General features: G+C 37.4%; 1 protein-coding gene across 4 annotated transcripts in view; it reads right to left on the bottom strand.

Moving 5' to 3' along the window:
- The window catches only part of CAMSAP2 (calmodulin regulated spectrin associated protein family member 2), a 151,854-nt gene that overhangs the window by 28,499 nt on the left and 101,292 nt on the right, over nucleotides 1-22,063 (bottom strand). For 3 of the 4 annotated variants that reach the window (XM_010590197.3, XM_003410206.3, XM_064273426.1), the window contains 3 exons: nucleotides 21,361-21,444; nucleotides 2,125-2,266; nucleotides 1,548-1,687 (listed from right to left, as the gene is read on the bottom strand). In XM_010590197.3, coding sequence (XP_010588499.2) covers nucleotides 1,548-1,687; nucleotides 2,125-2,266; nucleotides 21,361-21,444 — 366 coding nt within the window. Of the gene's footprint in view, nucleotides 1-1,547; nucleotides 1,688-2,124; nucleotides 2,267-3,949; nucleotides 4,006-21,360; nucleotides 21,445-22,063 lie in introns of those variants that run through there. The other variant, XM_064273427.1, reaches the window with a different exon arrangement.

A 22,063-nucleotide genomic window follows, 5' to 3' on the forward strand; every position in this document is an offset into this window, starting at 1 on the left:
GTTTTTGGTCTGTTTTATTCACTGCGGTGTCCCTAGAACGAGAACAGTGTTTGGCACATAGAGATATTCAATAAATATCTGTGGATGAAAGAATAAATGAATAAATCCCCCAGCTAAAGCACAGTGCCTAGCACATAATAGGCTTTTACTAAATATCCGTCAAACATTAGTATTGGTTCTAAAATGTTCTAGAAGTTATAATTATCTCCAATTCTAGCCATTTCACATTTTGCTGGTAATCTTGTTTAATGCTGCCTTTCTTCTTATCTTAATAACTTTTTCATACCTTTATCGTGTGGTTCCTTCAGACAATGTCTTAATTAGGACTCTGTCTAATGATGCACATGTAACGCTCTGTGGCGATTCTGCGCAGCCGCAAACACACCCTAAAACCCTCCAGAAGCAGATGAGCCCAGTTGATCTTCACCATTCATTTTCCAATGGTTTACCACAACACAAGCTGTACCCGTGGCGCTGCCTGTGCTTACGTATGCAGGTGGCTCTCCTCAAGTGTTTTAAAAAATAAATCTTGAGCTTCATACAAATGACTTAATATTTTAAGTACTCTTTTTTAGTTTGGGAATTAAAAAAAAAAGCTCCCAACGTTTTTAATAGCCATAATTATTCTACAGTTATATGGCAGTTTAAGATCTTACACAACTCGTATATGATGCATTATAAAACATTTCTGATGACTGAATTCATTTTATATTAATGCCTCACATAAAATATAATATTAACATCACTAAAATAACCTCTGAAGGATAAGAAATAATCCTTAAAGTGTTAAAATATAGTATTAATAACACAATCTAATTTTCAAAATCTATTTGTGATTATTCTCTTTAACATTTAACATCAATGTAAATGAAATACAGTTAAGGAAATGATACCACCCATGTGAAATTTTAATTATTCTTTTAACAAAATCTGAAAGCAAAATATGGCCAATAGTCAAAGGATAATAAAAGTGACAAGAACAATTATATAAGGCCTAGTGGGAAAAGCAAACTATGTTTCTGTTTCATGCTCAGTGACTTAGAATACACATAAAAATATTCAAGGACACCAGGTTATTTTATATAACTTTATGTAATACATATTTACGCATAATAGTAATTAAAGAGTATACGACTTTACTTTTCAATAAAGTTAATTCTCTACTTAATTAAAACATTTAAATTCTCCAGGGAAAAGAGGCCTTTATTACCTATAAAGGAGCAGCCTTTTTTGTTAGCATCTACAGTCCAGAAACATTAACTGGCTCGCCCTCTACCTTATCAACGTTAGGACAGTGGATCAATTTTGTACTATGACTTTCATTTTGGTTTTGTACTGTAAAAGAAATCTGTAGCTAGTAGTGTATTTAAAAACACAAAATAAGCAGAAAAAATCAAACAAAAAACTATATTTTCAAAAACTCTTTTGACTGATATTATAGTTAATTTGTAAACCTAAGGTGGCTAGACCATTTATATATCTAATCATATTCCTTTCCCACAAACTTTAAAAAAAAAAGCAAAAGGAAACGGAGTAATCTAATTTACCTTTATGGATGAAGCTGCATAGAGCATATCTTCAAGGGTGAAATGGCAACACTGGTTCAGGTACTCTTGGCAAAATTCTTGAATTAGCTGCAGATTATACAGGCTATCAGCCAAAGACATAGTTTCTTTCAAACAAATATCTTCAAATAGGAAAAAAGCAAGGTGATTACTTTGGGTTAATTTGATAGTATTTCATATCCACTTCGTAATTAGTGACTTAGTACAAATACACAAGTGTATACAATCTGTTTAACACACATACCAAAAAAACCTGTTGCCATCGAGTCGTTTCTGACTCATAGCGACCCTGCAGAGCAGAGTAGAGCTGCCCCATAGGGTTTCCAAGGAGTGGCTGGTGGATTTGAACTGCTGATCTTTTTTGGTTAGCAGCTGAACTCTTAACCACTTTATAAATAAAATGGTTACTACATAGGAAGACATAGAAACCAAGCCTGCTTTTCCCACCTATTTTCTTTAAAAATTATATATAAATATTCTTTTTAAAAAGGCCTTCATTACTTATTAAATATTGTTCTAAGTATCCACCTACAGTTCATTACTACTTCAAAACACTTACCCTCTAGTCTGACAACATCAGGACAGTAAAAATGAATAAGGGCAGCTAAAGCACAGCCATCTGTACCATCCTTCAACAAATTTTCCACCAATGGAATGCAAGGGAGTTGCTTGAGCAATGTTTGCTCTTTCCTATAACGAGCCTACGATATAAAGAAGAGATGCAAATAAATAAGTACTGAACAATGTATAAGAAAAATTTCAGACAGAGATAATAAAATATAAAGAAAAATGAGAACTACTCACCAACGTCCTTCTTTTCTAAGTAACACTGGACATTACTTTACCAAAGTTAAACAAACAGCAACAACATTCTAGTTTCAAAGCAACATAATTAATATATTATATTGCTAATTTATGTGTAATGTCATTTAGCTTAAATACTTATATATAAAAGTCTCACAAAAGAGATTTTTGAACCCTTTGTATCCAAATCATCAATTCTGCTCTTTTGAGGACAAAATCTATTTATTGTTAGACTTAATTTAGATGGAAAGTTTATATATAGAAGACTCAAAGTATTTACAGAAAGAGCAAGAGTACTATGGGAACAGAAAGAATTACTAGATTTATCAAAGTTGGGGGGCAGAATATGATGCTATCCTTAAAGGAAATTTGGCAATAATAACAAACATCACTTTTAGAAACTGGGATAATACCACCAAGATACTCTGGTTTATCATTCTAATGTTGAAATAATGTAAATGAAGCATAACTTTGAAAGTGGGAAAAACTCCCCATTCAGGTTTACATTAACCAATACAAGAGTAAGTGTAAGGATTTTTGCTCTTTCTCAGAAAAACAGACAAAACCTTTGTTTTCTTAAGACTGCTAGGTGTGGCTGGATACAAATTTATGACAGTCCTCTAAAAATGAGACAGGCTGTAAAATATAGTCATTAAGACAACAAACTTTTTAATCAGACTGCCTAGGTTCAGATCCTCGTTCTGCCACGTATTAGCTCTGTAATCTTGGGCAAGTTAAACTCTCATTTCTCAGTTTTTCTCATCTATAAAATGGGCATAATAGTACCTACTTCATAGGATCACTGGTGGATTAAATAAGATGACGGACATAAAGCGCTATATACATAGCAAGCAATCACTAAACACTAGCTCTTATTAGATATAAGCTCTCCTGAAGCCAAGGAAAATAATGGTGAAGATTTAGTGAAAGTATTTACTCAAATATTTTATTGGCAAGCTTTATGACTACATATGTTACTCATATTTAAAAAGACCTCCTTTAAAAAAAAAGTAACCAAAACTAATTTTTCTTTTAACGCCATATAAATCAGTCATCTCTATGCTTTATAATAAAAATGTAATTATAAGATAACATCCTTTTATAAAAACAAAAGAAAAATGAAAATTTATTGAAAGAGAACATTTAACATTTGCTGATAAAGTTAGATTTCTTTTAAATAATATCCCTGAGAAAAGCATATGTATTAATGAAGAAGGAGATACTTATGCCTATTTCTCTCTCACTGGCTACCTAGGGACAAGACTTTTGAACATGTTTTCTTTTTAAAGGTTTTCAGAGAAGTTTTTTCCTATTATTCAGCACAGGCTGGATATTTGTGCTTAATGGAATATTCTTAATTCACAGAGTACCTATATTCAGAGAAAAAATACTCACATGTAATACACAGATTCTTTGATGGATTACTGGTTTTTAAATAATTCTTAGAAAATTTCCTCGCTTTGCTGGTAGGGGTTACTTTAAAATCAACCAGTTTAAAAGGGGTGGGGTGGGGGGGAGAGGTTGAGGAAGAAAGGGAGAAAAAAGAAATCAAACAGTAGCATTTTCTGGCCTTAAGGTACCTTTCTCATATTTGGTAAGCACTGTTCCAGATCTTTACACTCTTTTCTTTGGCCATCTAGAAACAAAAAGTATGCCTATTGGAAATCCGTAAATTGGGCTGGACTCAGTCCCAAACCTCCCATATCTTCTCTAGGACTAGCTTGTTTTCAGCCTACAATCCAAAATGGACTGAGCTGAGCACCCACCATCATGAAACAAAGGACTGAATCATGTAATTTGTTCTATTGGCCTCTGCCAAGTAACACTTCTGTACAAAGAATATACACACACAGAGAGAGCTTTACATGGTTTTACCAGTAAATGCCTATGGTTTAGACTAGACAATCAGAGAACTGTTAAGTGGCCTGCGAAAACATTTCCCTATTATTGTATCCTAGAAGATACATCAGGTAGAACAACTCTGTATCTTGAGGTTATATGCAACTCCCAGAAAATTCAACTGCAGTTCATGAAAGTTATACAGCCATATACTTGAACATCCTATGTGCATTATAAATTCAATGCTTGGAAACATTCTCTGTTCTAAAGAAGCATCATATTTTCTATATTTCAACATTATGGTGTATTTCTAAGTTATACTTTTATTCTAGAGGGTGTAAAATACTTTTTAAATGGTTTAACCACACAGATTCAATCCTGAAAGTCGACCCTTCAAATCAAATTAGAATTTAATACAGCTTAGGTCCACCAGTGGTGAGGATACAGAGAACCTGGCACATTCTTTATCCCACAAAAATTAACCCCTGCAATTCAGACTAAAAATGAAATTATTTTCTCAAAAAGATGACTTTTGAAATACCAATAATTTATATACACAATTCAAATTCACTTGTACTAAAATGGTTATAAATTAATGAGAATACATATTCATCATTTTATCTACTTATTGATGGTCTGTGAAAATTGACAAGATTAGCAAAAGGATGCTTACCCTTTAAATTATTTTAAAAGTCACTTTGCAACCAAACTTTGGCTAGACTGTGATCTTTCTATTTTGCATTATGATCAAATGCCTTAAAATTCAATCTCTATGCAGTGACTAACAGAATTACATAAAACGACTACACCAGCAAGACATCAACGAAATCATTCTACAATTACAGTTCTGGACAGCAAATTGAAGGAGCTGGGCAAACTTACTGGAACCAGTTTCCAAAACCATTTGGAAGGAGACTTCAGAGGAAGCAGCAGAAAAAAGGGAAAGCAAAAGGTAAAGGGAAAATTCATCAGAATTATTTTCAATTAAAAAGTTGTAGTAAAGCTTCTGATAATGGAGTTCCAGATTTATAGTTTTCATAATATTTTTAAAATGTCAATTAATTAATAGTTTAGTTAAAAGGCATACAGGTTACTAATGATAAAGACAACCACCTCCTCCACCCCACTTTTCTCTCCCCAGAGAAATTCATTTTAGGACACCTAGGATAGGATGTGTATTTTGGCACAAAGAATTTTATATTCTGAGTTTTGGAGTCAATTACTAAAAAAAATCTATCTATATCACAAAAGAGAGTAGAAAAGTTGTAGAGAAGATTTGCAATCATTGCACTTCTTAGACATTAGTAGTCCCAGTCTGATAAGGCAGTATCTTTCCCACAGAGGAAAGGAAGAAAGATTGTTTCAATAAGTAAATATAAAGCAAACAGTAATGTAGTAAAATTTATCAAGATGATCACTTCTTTCAATTATATAAAGAACTTCTTTTAATTAATGGGAAAAAAAAAAATTCTAGTTGGCAATTCTTACCAGTGAAGATTTTTATTAGTCATGAATATGTTGAGTCTTATAGCAAGGAACTACTTAGAGAAGCACAAAAAATTGTTATTAATTTTACTACCTAGGGATATTGCTAGATGGCTACCACTTGCCTATCCGTTTGTTATACTGTGGTGGCTTGCGTGTTGCTGTGATGCTGGAAGCTATGTCACCAGTATTTCAAATACCGGGAGAGTCACCCATGGTGGACAAGTTTCAGCGGAGCTTCCAAACTAAGACAGACTAGGAAGAAAGACCTGGCAATCTGCTTCTAAAAAAAACTTGCCAGTAAAAACCTTATGAATAGCAGCAGAACATTGTCGGATATGGTGCCAAAAAATGAGCCCCTCACATTGGAAGACACTGAAAATATGACTGGGGAAGAGCTGCCTCCTCAAAGTAGCATCGACCTTAATGACGTGATGGAGTCAAGCTTTTGAGACCTTCATTTGCTGATGTGGCACAACTCAAAATAAGAAGAAATGGCCGCAAACATCCATTAATAATCGGAACATGGAATATACAGAGTATGAACCTAGGAAAATTCGAAGTCATCAAAAATAAAATGGAACACATAGAGATCAACATTCTAGGCGTTAGTGAGCTAAAATGGACTGGTACTGGCCATTCTGAATCAGACAATTGAATGGTCTACTATGCTAGGAACGACAAATTGAAGAGGAATGGCATCATATTCATCATCAAAAAGAACATTTAAAGATCTATTGTAAAGGAAAAATGCTGTCAGTGATAGGATAATATCCATACACCTACAAGGAAGACAAGTTAATATGAATATTATTGAAGTATACACACAAACCACTAATGCCAAAGATGAAGAAATTGAAGATTTTTACCAACTTCTGCAGTCTGAAATTCATCAAACATGCAATCAAGATGCACTGATAATCACTGGTGATTGGAATGCGGAAGCTGGAAACGAAAAAGGATCAGTAGTTGGAAAATATGGCCTTGGTGACAGAAACGACACTGGAGATTATATGATAGAATTTTGTAAGACCAATGACTTCACTGCAAATACCATTTTTTAACAACATAAATGGCAATTATACATATGGATCTTGCAAGATGGAATACACAGAAATCAAACTGACTACATCCGTGGAAAGAGACGATCGAAAAGCTCAATATCATCAATCAGAACAAGGACAGAGGCTGAATGTGGAACAGACCTGGTGTGTGGATCCAACTGGTGTGTGGATCATAAGTTATGGATAATGCTTCAAAGACTGGGAATCCCAGAACTCTTAACTGCGCTTGTCTTAGGCTCGGTTCTCTAGGGAAGCAAAACCAGTAAAGTGTATAAATATATAGAAATTTATATCAAGGAAATGGCTCATGCAGTTGTACAGACCTAAATGTTCCAAGTCCATGGGTCAGGAGAGAGGCTTCTCCTGATTCACGTAGCCACAAGGGCTGGGGTACCCAAGATCAGCAGGTTGGAGAGAAGGGCTCTTGCTCACTGGCTTTGAAGATAGATGAGTTCCAACATCAGCAAGCAAGACCACAGGCAAGCTGCTAGCTCAAGCCCCAAGAATGAGAGGTCAAATGAACAGGAGCCAGCTGTAGGACCCAGCACAAGCAAAATGCCCCAAGCCTTGCCGGAATGTCCACTTATATTCGATGCAGCCCACACGCCCAAGGTAACTCCCTTTCAACTGACTGGCTACTCATAGCAGATCCTATCATGGAGGTGATCACATATTGAATCTCAACAGGGAAGCGATCATAACATTATATGACTGCCGAAACACTGAGAATCATGGCCCAGCCAAGCTGACACACAATCTTACCCACCATAGTGCTCATGTGGAACCTGTACATAGACCAAGAGACAGTCGTTTGAACAGAACAAGGGGATACTGAGTAGTTTAATATCAGAAAAACGTGTGTGTCAGGGTTGTATCCTTTCATGACTCAATCTCTATCCTAAGCGAATAATCTGAGACGCTGGACTATATGAAGAGGAGTGCGCCATCAAGACTGGAGAACAACCTGTGATACGCAGATTACACCACTTTCCTTGCTGAAAGTGAAAAGGACTTGAATCACTTACTGATGAAGATCAAAGACTATAGAGTCTTCAACATGGATTACACCTCAACAGAAAGAAAACAAAAAACCTCACAACTCGACCAATCAGCAATATCGTGATGAATGAGAAAATACTGAAGTTGTCAAGAATTTAATTTTACTTGGATCTACAATCACAACCCATGGAAGCAGCAGTCAAAAATCAAATGATGCATTGCATTGTGCAAATCTGCTGTACGACACCTCTTACTCAAAAGTGTTAAAAAGTAAAGATGTCACTTTGAGGACTAAGGCGCACCTGACCCAAGCCATGGTATTATCAATCACTTCACATGCATGTGAAAGCTGGAGAATGAATAAGGAGGACTGAAGAATTGATGCCTTGGAAGTATGGTGCTGGTGAAGAATGCTGAATATACTGTGGACTGTCAGAAGAACAAACAGATCTGTCTTGGAGGAAGTATAGCCAGAATGCTCCATTTCATCTCATGTATGTCATCTGCATATCACAGGTTGGTATTGTTATCAGGAGGGACCAGTCCCTGGAGAAGGACATCATGCTTGGTAAAGCAGAGGGTCAGCGAACAAGAGCAAGAATCTCAATGAGATAGATTGACGCAGTGGCTGCTACAATGGGCTCAAACACAGCAGTAATTGTGAGGATGGCACAGGGGCAGACAGTGTTTAGTTCTGTTGTACACAGGGTTGCTATGAGTTGGAACCAACTTGACAGGACCTAACAACAACAGGGCTATCCCAAAGAACATAATTTTTCTTCTTTAAAAAACAAATGAATGTAACAAATGCATAATTTCAGACAATATGAACTATAATTTGTGATTATTTATCTTTATATTTCCTAGCACAATTTCTGGCAGCCCTGAAAAGTATTTGTTGAACTGAACCAAACTAATCAGGGTCTGAGTGAAGATTCATAATCAACTTTCATGTAGAAAATTTTTCCTACATAAATTAACAATGACAGTAAGATTATTTGGAAAATGAGATAAATGAAGTAATTTTAAGAACTTCAAGAATCAGAAAAATGCCAGCTTCCCAGAAATAGATATTTCCAATAATTTTTTTTTTTTTAATATCAGGAAGAACAGCCCCAATACTTTTTTGCACACATTTTAATCTCCCATTTAACCAAAAGTTTTTTGTAGCTGTAGTTACAGCAGCCACAGAAAGTACAAGAGCAGAAAGCCACCAAAAATGTCAGTGTTCCCAATGAATAACAGAAATTTCAAAAACAAGGGTTTTCTTACTCTCTACACTAGAAGAATCTACTACATACAAACTGATAACCAAAAAATCACTTGGACTATTTTTTTTTTTTAATTGTGCTTTAGATGAAGGTTTACAAAGCAGATTAAAAAAAAAAAAAAGCAGATTAGTTTCTCATTAAACAACACACATATTGGTTTGTGACACTGGTTGCCCCATGAGTGTCAACACTCTCCCTTTCTCCACCTTGGGTTTCCCCTAACTAGCTTTCCTGACCCCTCCTCCTACCTTCTTATCCTTGCCCCTGGGCTGGTGTGCCCATTTAGTCTCATTTTGTTTTACGGGCCTGTCTAAACTTTGGCTGAACGGTGAACCTCAGGAGTCACTCTGGTACTCACTTTAAAAGGGTGTCCAGGGGTGATACTCTCGGGCTTTCTCCACTCTCTGTCAGATCAGTAAGTCTGGTCTTTTTTTAGTTAGAATTTTGTTCTACATTTTTCTCCAGCTCTGTCCAGGGCCCTCTACTGTGATCCCTGTCAGAGCAGTCAATGGTGATAGCCGGGTACCATCTAGTTGTGCTGGACTCAGTCTGGTGGAGGCTGCAGTAGTTGTGGTCCATCAGTCCTTTGGACTAATCTTTCCCTCGTGTCTTTGGTTTTCTTCATTCTCCCTTGCTCCAGATGGAGTGAGACCAGTGGAGTATCTTAGATGGCCACTTACAAGCTTTTAAGACTCCAGATGCTACTCACCAAAGTAGAATGTAGAACATTTTCTCTATAAACTATGTTACACCAATTGAGCTAGATGACTTGGACTATTCTTGACAGGAGATCTGCAAAGGAGTCTTTAAGGGTTCAAATCACTACATACTTCTTGTAAAATATTCTATAATAGTATTTTTACTAATTCAGGCTGCTTTGACCTTTTTCCTGCCTCTCGACTGGCCTAAAATAGTAATAGGAATCCTATTAGAGGAAATAGGTGAAAACCATATAGACCGAGTGTGTAAAGGAAACATGACTTTAAAAAGCAAATGTACTAAAACAAAGAAATAATTAAACTATGGAGGGGGGCCAAGATGGCAGAACAGTCACATGCTTCCTGTGGTCCCTCTTACAACAAAGACTTGAAGTGGATTGATTATATGTGACTATCTAGGAGCCCTGAACATCAAAGACAAAGTTGAGGAGCTGGATTGAGAGGCAAGGGGACGGAGAGACAGTTCAGAAGCAACGAAGAAGTGACAGACTTGAGCTAGATGGCGCCCGGTGGGATGGATTGGCTGGTGAACACGGGCAGAGGCAAGCAGTAGCGCTCAGGACACACTTTACCACATCGGGAGAGACTGGATGGTGGAGAGTTTGCACAAGCCTCTGGAGCCGGGGGAAGTGGCACTGGATCTGCGGAAGTTAAGTGCAAGCATCTAACCTACCACATGGAATCAAAATAACCTTCCCGCTCTGGGAACTTAGCAGTGGAGAAGTGCCTCCTTTCCCCTCACCTACCCGCTTCCCCGCTCCACTCTGACACCAGTCCTGCAGTATTCAACAATTGCCAAGCCCCCTAAGCCAGAAATAGGACCTACTGCACCCAAACCAGTCTCCTAGCTTTTGGGAACAAACAAACAAACAACGCCCCACCGCCACTCCCCTAAGCTGGGTATTCAGGACTAACCAAGCCGAAACAAGTCTCTCAGCTTTAAAAAATCACCACGCCCCCCCCTAAACTGTGAACTCAGGGCAGGGATTGCCCCTTTGCTAGGCACAGGCATAAGGGATCCACGGACTTTGAATGCCTTTCACCCCGCCTAGACCTGTGTGCGCCCATTCAACAGTGAAAGCCTTATTAGCATAGTACAACAGGGTATATATACCTGAAGCCTATCTTCATCTGCAACAGCTAAGTGGGAATGGCAGATTCAAGATATTTGACACCACCCTGTCCATTAAGCAGGGTCCTCACCCACCCACATTGGGGGCCTGAGGACTGGCGGTTTTACCCATTCTGCCTAGCCATCCATGACAGGGGTCTGAGAATAAGTGCTGCCTCCCAGCCCTTATGGCCAACAGCACTGGGTGCCCAAAGTCTGGCTGCAGAACTCACCTACCTAGGCACTCAGGGGCAACCATCAGCCCCTTACTTTGCTCAGCACATAACCCCCTGCTGCAGCCGGATACCTGTGCCTGTTCCAATCACCCCTACATAGATAGCCCTGCCCGTCTAGGACTGTAGGTGAAAGTCTGCACCACACACTTGGTGACCAATGATCTGGGCACCTGAGTTGCAACCACACAAATAAATGTACTCCTGGGCTCACACACCTAGCAGTAGCTCTCATCACCTGGTGACAGGACGTGAAAGCTTCGAAGACGCCAATAACCTGAGTAGCTCACATGACCAGCCTATTTGGGCATACGAAAACAAAACAAAACAAAAAACTAGGACAGGGTAAGCAAACATACAATAAATAAATATAATAACATATTGATGGGTCGGCGATGACAGACAGTATCAAATCACACAAAGAGGCAGGTCATGATGGCTCCAGAAAGCAACCACAACAAAGGACCAGGAAATCTGGAGAAAGAGAACATCTTGGAATTAATGGAGGTAGAATTCAAAAGATTAACATACAGAGCTCTTCAAGAGGTCAAGGAGATCAGGTAAAACTCAGACCAAGCCAAGGAACACCCAGACAAAGCAATAGAGGAACTTAGGAAAGTTATACAAGATCTGAATGACAAATTTAATAGGCTGCTAGAATCCACAGGGCGACAGCAAACAGAAATCCAAAAGATTAACAATAAAATTTCAGAATTAGACAATTCAATAGAAAGTCACAGGAGCAGAACTGAGGCAATGTAAGTCAGAATTAGTGAGACTGAAGATAAAGCACTTGACAGCAGCGTATCTGAGGAAAAATCAGATAAAAGAATTAAAAAAAATGAAGAAACTCTAAGAATTATGTGGCACTCTATCGAGAAGAATAACCTACGAGTGACTGGAGTACCAGGACACAGGGGGATAACAGAAAATACAGAGACTTGTTGGCAGGAAACTTCCTCGATATTGTGAAAGATGAAAAGATATCTATCCAAGAAGCTCATCAAACCCCACGCAGGGTAGGTCCCAAAAGAAAGTCACCAAGACATTATAATTAAACTTGCCAAAACCAAAGATAAAGAGAGAATTTTAAGAGTGGCTAGGAATAAATGAAAAGTCACCGACAAAGGACAGTCAGTAAGACTAAGCTCTGGCTACTCAGCAGAAACGCGCAGGCTGGAAGGCAACGGGGTGACATATACAAAGCCTTGAAGAGAAAAATACCAGCCGAGAATTATATATTCAGCAAAACTGTCTCTCAAATATGAAGGTGAAATTAGGGCATTGCCAGATAAACAAAAGTTAAGGGAATCTGTAAAAACCAAACCAAAATTACAAGAAATATTACAGGAAGTCCTCCGGCTATGGAACCAGTAATATCAGATAACAACCCAAGATTAGAACACAGGACAGAACAACCAGGTATAAACCTAGTTAGGGAAGTCACAAAAACAAGTCAAAGCTGAAACACTGCAAACAGGGAAACAAAGACGTCAATACGTAAAAGATGACAACATTAAAACAAAAAGAGGGACTAAATAGTTGTAGAACTTTCATATGGAGTGGAAGTTAAGGTGTGTATCACAAAATAAAAGATTTTAAACTTAGAAAAATAGAGGTAAATTATAAGGTAACCATAAAGGAAACTAGCAAATCTACAATCAAAATAAAAAAGAAGAAAAAAAAAATTAAACTAACCCCAGAAACCCAGTACTTGGGTGCTTATATATTCAGGCTTCAAAAAGTTCAAACAGATAGTACAAGTTCCTTCTGAAGGAAACTATATTTCTGAAGTGATCATCAATTGCTACCCTCCCCCCGCCACTTTTCAGGGAAGAACTGGTCAGACTGAAACCCCAAATCCTGTTTTAAGATGCAAGTAATTATGTGAAAAAAAAGGTTTCTATAAGGCCATGAATGATAGGTGAAAAAATTTGTCTTAAGTCCCTCATGAATGGCAGGCGCTAACCTGAGCAGTACAGATTTTGGGGAATAGTTCCAATTTCAAGTATTCTTTTCCACTGTCTGTGTAAGACATGTTTGGCTCATCCTAATTTTTGTTAGTTGTTTTAGAATCTGCCATTAATACTCCTCAGGAGTTCTATGTATTTGTGAAGTGTGGAACTCCCTTGCAGTGAACAATTTGGTCTTTGGTCCTGGTTCCTGAGAGCCGGACCACACCTGAGATCAATGAGTGGGGACTGACCAGACCCAGAAGGACCACCTGGGGGCCTGATGCTAACTCAGCCTCAGGAAGGGGCCTGATTTAGCCCCGGGGGGAACAGGTATGAGAGGGAAGAGCTGCATAGAGCAGCTGGGGGTATGAACTGACCAGGGAAGGGAAACTGGGGTTTCTACAGGACATAGCACGTCGAGTGAGATTTATTATCCACCACACATTTGGCTTTAGGGGTGGGTGATCTCAGCCTTCCTGGGCTGGTTTGATACAACTGGTGATGAAGGTGGGATTCCTTTGAGCAATCCTGATAGCACAGTCTTCCTCTGGGCAGCTACAATCACTCTGAGAGGTGGGATAACTGCTGAACTTCTTGCAGATGCTCTCAGTCCATTCTGGGAGGAGGCTGGTTTGGTCACAGGAGACCCCAAGAAGCTGGGATCCTTCAGGGAGTTAATCATAGCTGTGACTTTCATCTCGTAACCTGTTAGACTGAAGAGCCTCTTAGTTGTTCTAGGTCCAGTTGTATTTAACTCCTGCTAGAATGTAAAATGATACAAACCCCTGTGGAGGGGATTTTGACAATATCTAATAAAACTACATATGCATTTACCCTTCAGCCTAGTAATCCAACTTCCAGGGAATTACCCTGAAAATACATCTCCAATAATACAAAAGTACATACATGAGCCTGTTCTTTGTAGCATTATTTGTAATTGCAAGAAACCAGAAACTATTTAAATGCCCAAACATAGAAAAGTGATTGAAAAAACCCTGGTATATACACACAGTGGTAGAGTATGCTGCTGTAAAAAGGAACGAGGAAGTTCTCTAGGGGCTGTGTGGGACTGATTTCCAGAATATACTGGTAATGAGACAACGCAAAGTGCAAAAGAGTAAATATATTATATTTTGTGTTAGAAAGGAGGAGAAATAAAGAAAATGCATGTACCTACTTCCTTTTGCAAAAGGGAACATAGGAAGGATAAATCAGAACCAATGGAACTGGTGACCTACTTGATGAAGGGTCAAGGGTGGGGCACAAGTAGAAAAGATGGGGAGGGAGTGACACGTCTCTCAGCGTACCTTTGGTGTACTTTCAACTTTTGGAATTATGTTCTACATATTCAAAAAAATAAACTTAAATCAACAAGGCAGGGTAAAAAAAAAAAAAAAAAGACCACCAAAACAGAATGAAAACAAAACCAACTAACCCAAAGCAATAATATAAACACAATGAAGGTGGGAAATAAACAACAAAACCTAAATAACTTTAGAACACAGTATTGTGACCATATATTATCAACCTACAGAAAAAAAGCATTACAAATAAACTTTATAAACTCTTCTTAGGAGGTTCATTTTTCATATTGGTGTGGGTATAGCAATTTTCCAAGTATTTTATACATACTGTAGCATTAAACAATTAAGTAGGTATATCGATGTTGCTGGGAGCCTGAGTTATTCTCATTGTAGAAGGGAGATTCAGATATGGAAAAGGGAATGTGGGGCTGGACTGGAATTGGAGGCTTAAGTAGGAATTCATGAATGTGTATAATTTATTTATTTCTGAGTTCTGTCCACTGACAAGGGGCCTAGAAACAATGATACCCTAGTAGCAATGAGCCACTTAGTACCCATATCTTAGTTTCTAAATATCGTTCCTCACCAAAAGAAACCAAGACTTCTTGGTCAAAGAGCTGATCCCAGGACTATGGCAAGGAAGGTACAACATGAGCCTGAAACATCTTGTTCAACCAGAACGTAAGAAGGGGTGAAAAAAAAAAAAAAGGACCCATCCATAGATTTAGATGGATGGGCAGACGGATAGTTAGATGGGGTCATATCAAAAGGGCACCTAAGTCATCTTGAAGGAGTTTCCACTGGCCTAACTTGGGACGATATAAGCATCAAAATAAACATACAGTTGATTGTAGGGCTGAGGCAGGGAAAAAAACACATGAGCCTGGAGTATCCTGCAGTGCCAGAAAATAAGTGCTCAAAAAACAAAAGAATGGGGGGCATTATCCAAGGGACACAAGGGCCAAACTTAAAGAGTTCCCAACGGACAAAGTTGGAACAATTTTTTTTTTTTTTAATTGTGCTTTAGGTGAAAGTTTATAGAACAAATTAGTTTCTCATTAAACAATTAATACACAATTTATTTTGTGACAACCCCGCAGTGTTGGCAATTGATTGCCAACCTCTCCTTCTCCACCTCGGGTTCCCCATTTCCATTCTTCCAGTTTCCCTTTCCCTTCCTGCCTTCTCGTCTTTGCTTTTGGGCGAGTGTGCCAATTTAGTCTTGTATATGTGGTTGAACTACGAAACACATTCCTCACATGTGTTAGTGTTTGTTTTATAGGCCTGTCTAATCTCTGGCCGAAGGGGGAACTTCAGGAGTGACTTCAGTATTGAGTTAAAAGGGTGTGTAGGAGCCATACTCTTGGGGGTTTCTCCAGTCTCAGGCCAGTAAGTCTGGTCTTTTTTTGAGAGTTTGAATTTTGTTCTACAATTTTCTCCTGCTCTGTCTGGGACACTCTATTGTGATCCCTGTCAGAGCAATTAGTGATGGTAGCCGGGCACCACCTAGCTGTTCTGGGATCAGTCTGGTGGAGGCTGTGGTAGTTGTAGTCCATTAGTCCTTTGGACTAATTTTTTCCATGTCTTCGATGTTCTTCATTCTCCTTTCCTCCAGATGGCTGCTCACAGGCTTTTAAGACCCCAGATACTACTTACCACAATCGTTTGTAGAACATTTTCTTTATAAACTATGATATGCCAATTGAGTTAGATGTGCCTCAAGACCATGGCCCCAGCCCTCAGCCCAGTAACTCAGTCCTTCAGGGAGTCTGGATGGGTCTATGAAGCTTCTACAACTCTGCCTTGGTCAAGCCGTGCTGACTTCCCCAGTATTGTGTACCGTCTTACCCTTCACCAAAGCTACCACTTATCTACTATCTGGGGCCCTGGTGGCAGAGTGGTTAAGAGCTCGGATGCTAACCAAAAGGTCAGTAGTTCGAATCCACCAGCTGCTCCTTGGGAACCCTATAGGGCAGTACTACTTTGTCCCACAGGATGGCTATGAGTCAGAATCTACAAGACTATCTAGTTAGTGTTTATCCCTCTCTACCACTCTCCTCCCTCGTAACCATCAAAGATTATTTCTTTCTGCGTGTAAACCTTTTCTTGAGTTTTCTAACAGTGGTCTCATATAGTATTTGTCCTTTTGTGATTGACTTATTTCACTTAGTATAATACCTTACAGATTCATCCATGTTGAGAGATGTTTCAGAGTCACCATTGTTTTTTATCGTTGTGTAGTATTCCATTGTGTGGATGTACCATAGTTTATTTACCCATTCATCTGTTTGTGGGCACTAAGGTTGTTTCCATCTTTTTGCTATTGTGAATAATGGTGCCAAAGTCGGAACAATTTGAGCAACAAATAATGTAATTCTTGATTATAACCCAAAGTATAAAATAAATATACATGAGCCTTTACTGATATAAACAATTCAATATATAAATAAATGGGAAGAAGACACACATCTCCTTTATAGAATTCCATATAGTATATGTAGACACTCCATTTAGTAAGTGAGCTTTATTTGCCTCCCCTTGAATGTATGTTGGACTTAGCCCACTTCCAAAGAACCGAATATGGAAAGGGAAAAATAGTAACTTTACAATAGGAAATCTGAAAAACACACCTTAACCAAGTGATCAAAGTTAACATCACCAGTAATAAATCATGTTGGTATCATGTAACCCCGATATGTTGTTGTTGTTAGGTGCTGTTGATTCCAATTCATAGCGACCCTACGTACAACAGAATGAAACCCTGCCCAGTCCTGCACCATCCTCACAGTCATTGTTATGCTTAAGCCCATATGTGATGAGGGCACTTCACCTTTGTGGTAACTAAGGTAAATCTAAGAATCAAACCAAATGATATATCAAAAAATTACATACTATGTTAGAACAGTAAGTATTTCTTCTATGTATTTATATATGTAGGAAACAGACAAGTACAAAGTTATAGGTTACAAATCAGTGTTTTCCAAAGTATGCTCCAAAGAACACTAATTCTGTGAGATGTCAGTACATGCTACTCATAAAAGAGTTCAAAGATCAAACACGTTTGAGAATGAATGAGTTAATCAGCTATACAGGCTTCTTGACTGTGCTTTTCATGTACTAAAATGGGTTGTAAACATTCTTAAAGTAGCACAGACTAGGCAGCACTTCCCAAACGTATTTGACTTCAGAACCTTTTTTCTCACATAGTACCTTAAAGTACTACTGTTCAAAGAAATGGAGTTTGAGGGGGAAAAAGTGAGCTATAGTTTTTAATTGCTAAGGAACTTTGGTCATGGAAGAAATTCACATGGGCTGAAGTAATCAAGCAAAAATGTATAACCATTCACCTATATTTTCACCAGGGAAAGTATAATCTATTTTGATACTACACCTTCAAGTGAAAAGCAATTTGAGCTCAGTAATTACCTTTTCTCCAGAGGTAATTCCTCCATCCCATTCCCATTCCATGTAAAATCTCACAAATATTTCTCTTTAAAAAGTGGCAAATGTCACATTGAATAAACATGTATCTTTAGTATTCTGATAAATATTAAGTTTTACTCAATATATAGATAGCATTGTAAACTTATGAATTAACAGCTCTTTCAAAAACTATCCTGGCCAATTGGTTTACTCACTAATTCCCGAATGTGTCTTTTCCTTGTGACTGTAGGGTCCCTGTTCATATTATTCCCTATCTAAATACCACAACACCTACTAAGGTACTGGTTCAGCCCCAAATCCTCTTGAAGGCCTTAACTATTTCATGCCCACAGTTACCATACATCTACTAGGAATACACATACAAGAAAGTTTATAACCAGCTACTTTCTATTTTCACTAAACTTTTGTTTTCAGTCACTTACGTTTACTAATGTATGGAGAAGGGAAACATTGAGACTCTTTATATTCATAGATTTAGGAGCCATTTAATCCAACCGTTTATTTTTACAGAGAAAGAAAATGAGGCCCAGAGATGTCATAACCTTTGGAAAGGTCATGAAGCTAGTTAGTGGCAGAACTATTCTGATTTTAAGTCCACTGCTCTTTTTACCACACCACACTTTATATAAACTCTTTGAGAATGAATGCTACATTTAATGTTCTATCGACTATAAACTATATAGAGATCTTTAGAGTTGATAGAGTCAGCCAATTACAAAAAAAAAAACAAGATGCTCTTCTAGGTTTATTTATACTACAAAATTATTTATTTGAAATTCAAATTTAACTGGGCTTCCTGTGTTTTATCTGGCAACCCTATTTTAGAGTCAAAAGGATGATCGGAAGTCAAATAAATAGACAAATAAATAAACTGAGAAAATAACATTAAGAAATATATTTAAACAAAACATTTTCCTAGGACATGGTACCATTTAAAATGTCTAAAATATTACTATAACATACTACTAAACGTACATTAAGATGTACATACTCTCCCACAGACACAAACACATATGCATTCTTCCTCAAGGAAGAGAATCTTTAAAATCAGATTTTGATCTACACTTATTTCTTCCTCTTAGGGTATCAACCAACCTAGCAATCAGAAAGACATCATTAGAGAATCTAATATCCTAAAAATACCTTTGGGATTTTTAATCTTGACCCAACACTATTAATACAAAGTATAACTATCCCTCAGAATATGCACACATTTTATCAAGAAGATGGTTATAAAAAGAAATTTCATAAAACAAATTTTATTTTTCCACTGATTCTTCAACGTCTGAGTTGAGGGTAACGGGGCAAGGACAAAGGTAAGCTATGTTATCATCTGATGCCATGGGTTTTGACTAAGGCTTGATAAGTAACAGACTACAGGGTTAGGCAATTGGGTATGCTTCACTAGGCAAGCTAGCTGAAGAAGGTAGAAGAAATGGCATCTTCTTACCAAATGCATAGTAATTAGAAACAGCAAGTCATTCTATCTCTCATTCCTAAAGGGAGAAAAGGACCAAGAATTTTGCTTTTATAGGATTACAAATCGAGAACAGACTGATTATATTTCCAGGTACATGAAATACCAACAACCCCATTGTTAGGTAACACAGCAAGATTCCTGTCCTTAATTTATTCTGTGAGTGTATTTTTCATAATGACGACATCAATACTTGCAGTAAGACTATGTGAAATTAACCTTAATTTTCATAAAGATTCTAAAAATGGAAAAAGGATAAAATTCATTTGAAAATAAAGGTGTAAATGCAACATGTGTGCTAAATTAAAAATATGTACTAATCCAAGTATTTAAAAACAAATCACATTTATTTATTCATTTCCTCACTCTCTTATTCAGCAAACACTGGTTGCATGGTTAATATGCAACTGCATGGGGCTAGGTGCTGTGAAAAAGGCAAAGCATCATAACGCAAGTAGTATCTAGACTCCATGAAGTTTGTTTTCTTAAAGATCACTTAATCTGATTGTTTGGAATATAAATGGCATTTTCCCCCATAGATATAATATTTATTCAGTCCTATGTCTGCATGTAAGGAGCCCTGGCGGTATAGTGGTTAAGCACTAGGCTGCTAATCAAAAGGTCGGTGGTCTAAACCCATCAGGCACTCCAAGGCAGAAAGATGTGGCAGTCTGCTTCCATGAAGATTACGGCCTTGGAAACCCTATGGGACAGTTCTACTCTGTCCAACCGGGTCACTATGAGTTGGGATTGACCTGATGGCAATGGTTTTCTTATGTCAGCATATAAAATTCCCATTTTGTTCATGATGCATATGCAATACTAAAGAATTTAATTACATACGTAATATACAAGATTTCTACTGAAAAATTTCATTAGTGTTATAATTTAGGATGATGCCATCTTAATCTTATTCCATGATAAGGTTAAAGGCTTAACCTTAAGCCACAAGCAAGACTGGGAAGCAGGATTACACGCACCTCCAAGCAAAGGCTTCAGCTCCTACGGTATGGGAAAAAGAGAGGGAAGGGACAGACAGGGGTAGACCAGGGGAGGTGAGCGGGAAGAAGCAGAGACACAAGCTGGCTGAAGTCAAGGAAACAATCTGTAATCCGGTGTGATGGGAAAAGAGATTTCCATTCCGATATGCCTTTAATGAAAAGGACTTCAACAAAGTTAAGAAGGATTAAGCATGGATAGCGCTTTCAGGAGCTGGTAAGTAAACTAAAAAAAAAAAAATTTTTTTTTTTTTTGCGGGGGGAAATCACTGTGATTCCAGAACACCAAATTTAGACAAAGCTTCAGGCAGTTCTCCCATAAAGCTTTCCTACTGGAGTTGGTAATACATAAAAGAGCTTTTCCCTTCTTTCCCTTTTTGTCCTTCTCTTCTTAAGGAGGGATTGGTGACTAGTAGCATTAGTACAAAATGAATAAAAGTACTGTGCAAAAATGAAGAGCGATAATCCAAATGAAAAATAAGATCTCTGAATAATTATCATTTATTATACCTCAATTCTAATGCTATACATTTTTAAAGAGCTCTGATGATAATGAATGTTAAAAGATGTAAACCATACTATATTATAGAAAATACATTTTCCTTAGTAAATGACAAACCCACATTTAGTTTTCAAAGAGGAAAATTCTGTAAGCCTGTTTAAGAATTTTTCAATAATGAATCCACTTTAACATTTTTTTTTTCTTCACAGAATAACAGTATATACAACTTAAAATACCTAGAAGACTGTTTTAAATGCTGGTCTTATTGCAAGTCACTATAAAGGCTGACACATTTAAAACTGTATTCTTCTTGTTTCACCAAACACAGGCAAAACCATTATCTTTGCCAAAAGAACTTCAGAAATCAAACTATAATTATTAACAATTTTTCATAAACACCATCATCCAATTAACCTTCATTTTGTACTTCAATTTACTTAGTGTTTATGGTATGGCTTTCTAGGGCACAGTTAACATCACCAAAAAGGTACTTAATGAAACACAACTACCATTATCTCCTAAACTAATACATACATGTAAATGTATCTACAGTCTCATAAAGGCACTTTTTTTTTCTTTGAAACATATACCTTTTGACCTCCTGGAGCTTCAACTGTGTGATGGTCTTTCAATTTCTGCTCTTGTTCCATTATGTCTTTCAAATGTTCATTTACCTTAAAATATAAAAATATTAATTTGAATTTATACTCAAATATTTAACAATAAAATAACACGCTCACAAAAATGCCTATGTCAGACGTCTCCGATGTCAAATATCAATACCACTCAAGAGAAATTTCATTTTTCCAACAACAAAAAAATTTTATAGGTACTTTGGTATTCTAAAATTAATTCATTAATTTAACAAATATTTAACACTTACTATAGGTCAGGAACTGGTAACTTTAGTTGTAATGTATTTGTGCAATGCAAGGATAAAAGTTAAAGGTCAAAGCACTCACCCATGACTTAGAGGTAGTTGACCATGAGGACTAATGGATTAGAGAGCAATACAACAAATAATTGGCTCTAGTAATATAAATTAGCTAAAAAGGAATTGCTAAAATGATATTGTAGTAGAAGGTATGAAATAGTCATCATGAACTGTGGGAAAGCAAACTTATGAAACACACACTGTTGAACTGACAGTGAGTGCGAGTGTCCATCTGAAATTTGTGTTTATGAACTCTAAAGTGAAACAAGTCAGCTTTCTTGTGTGAATTTCTCCAGCAGCATTTACCTCCAGAGGTGCAGGCAGAGATAAGGTGAAGAACTGAGCTCAACCATGGTTTT

This window comes from Loxodonta africana, chromosome 20 (assembly GCF_030014295.1).
Source record: "Loxodonta africana isolate mLoxAfr1 chromosome 20, mLoxAfr1.hap2, whole genome shotgun sequence".
Classification (NCBI taxonomy): Eukaryota; Metazoa; Chordata; class Mammalia; order Proboscidea; family Elephantidae; genus Loxodonta; species Loxodonta africana.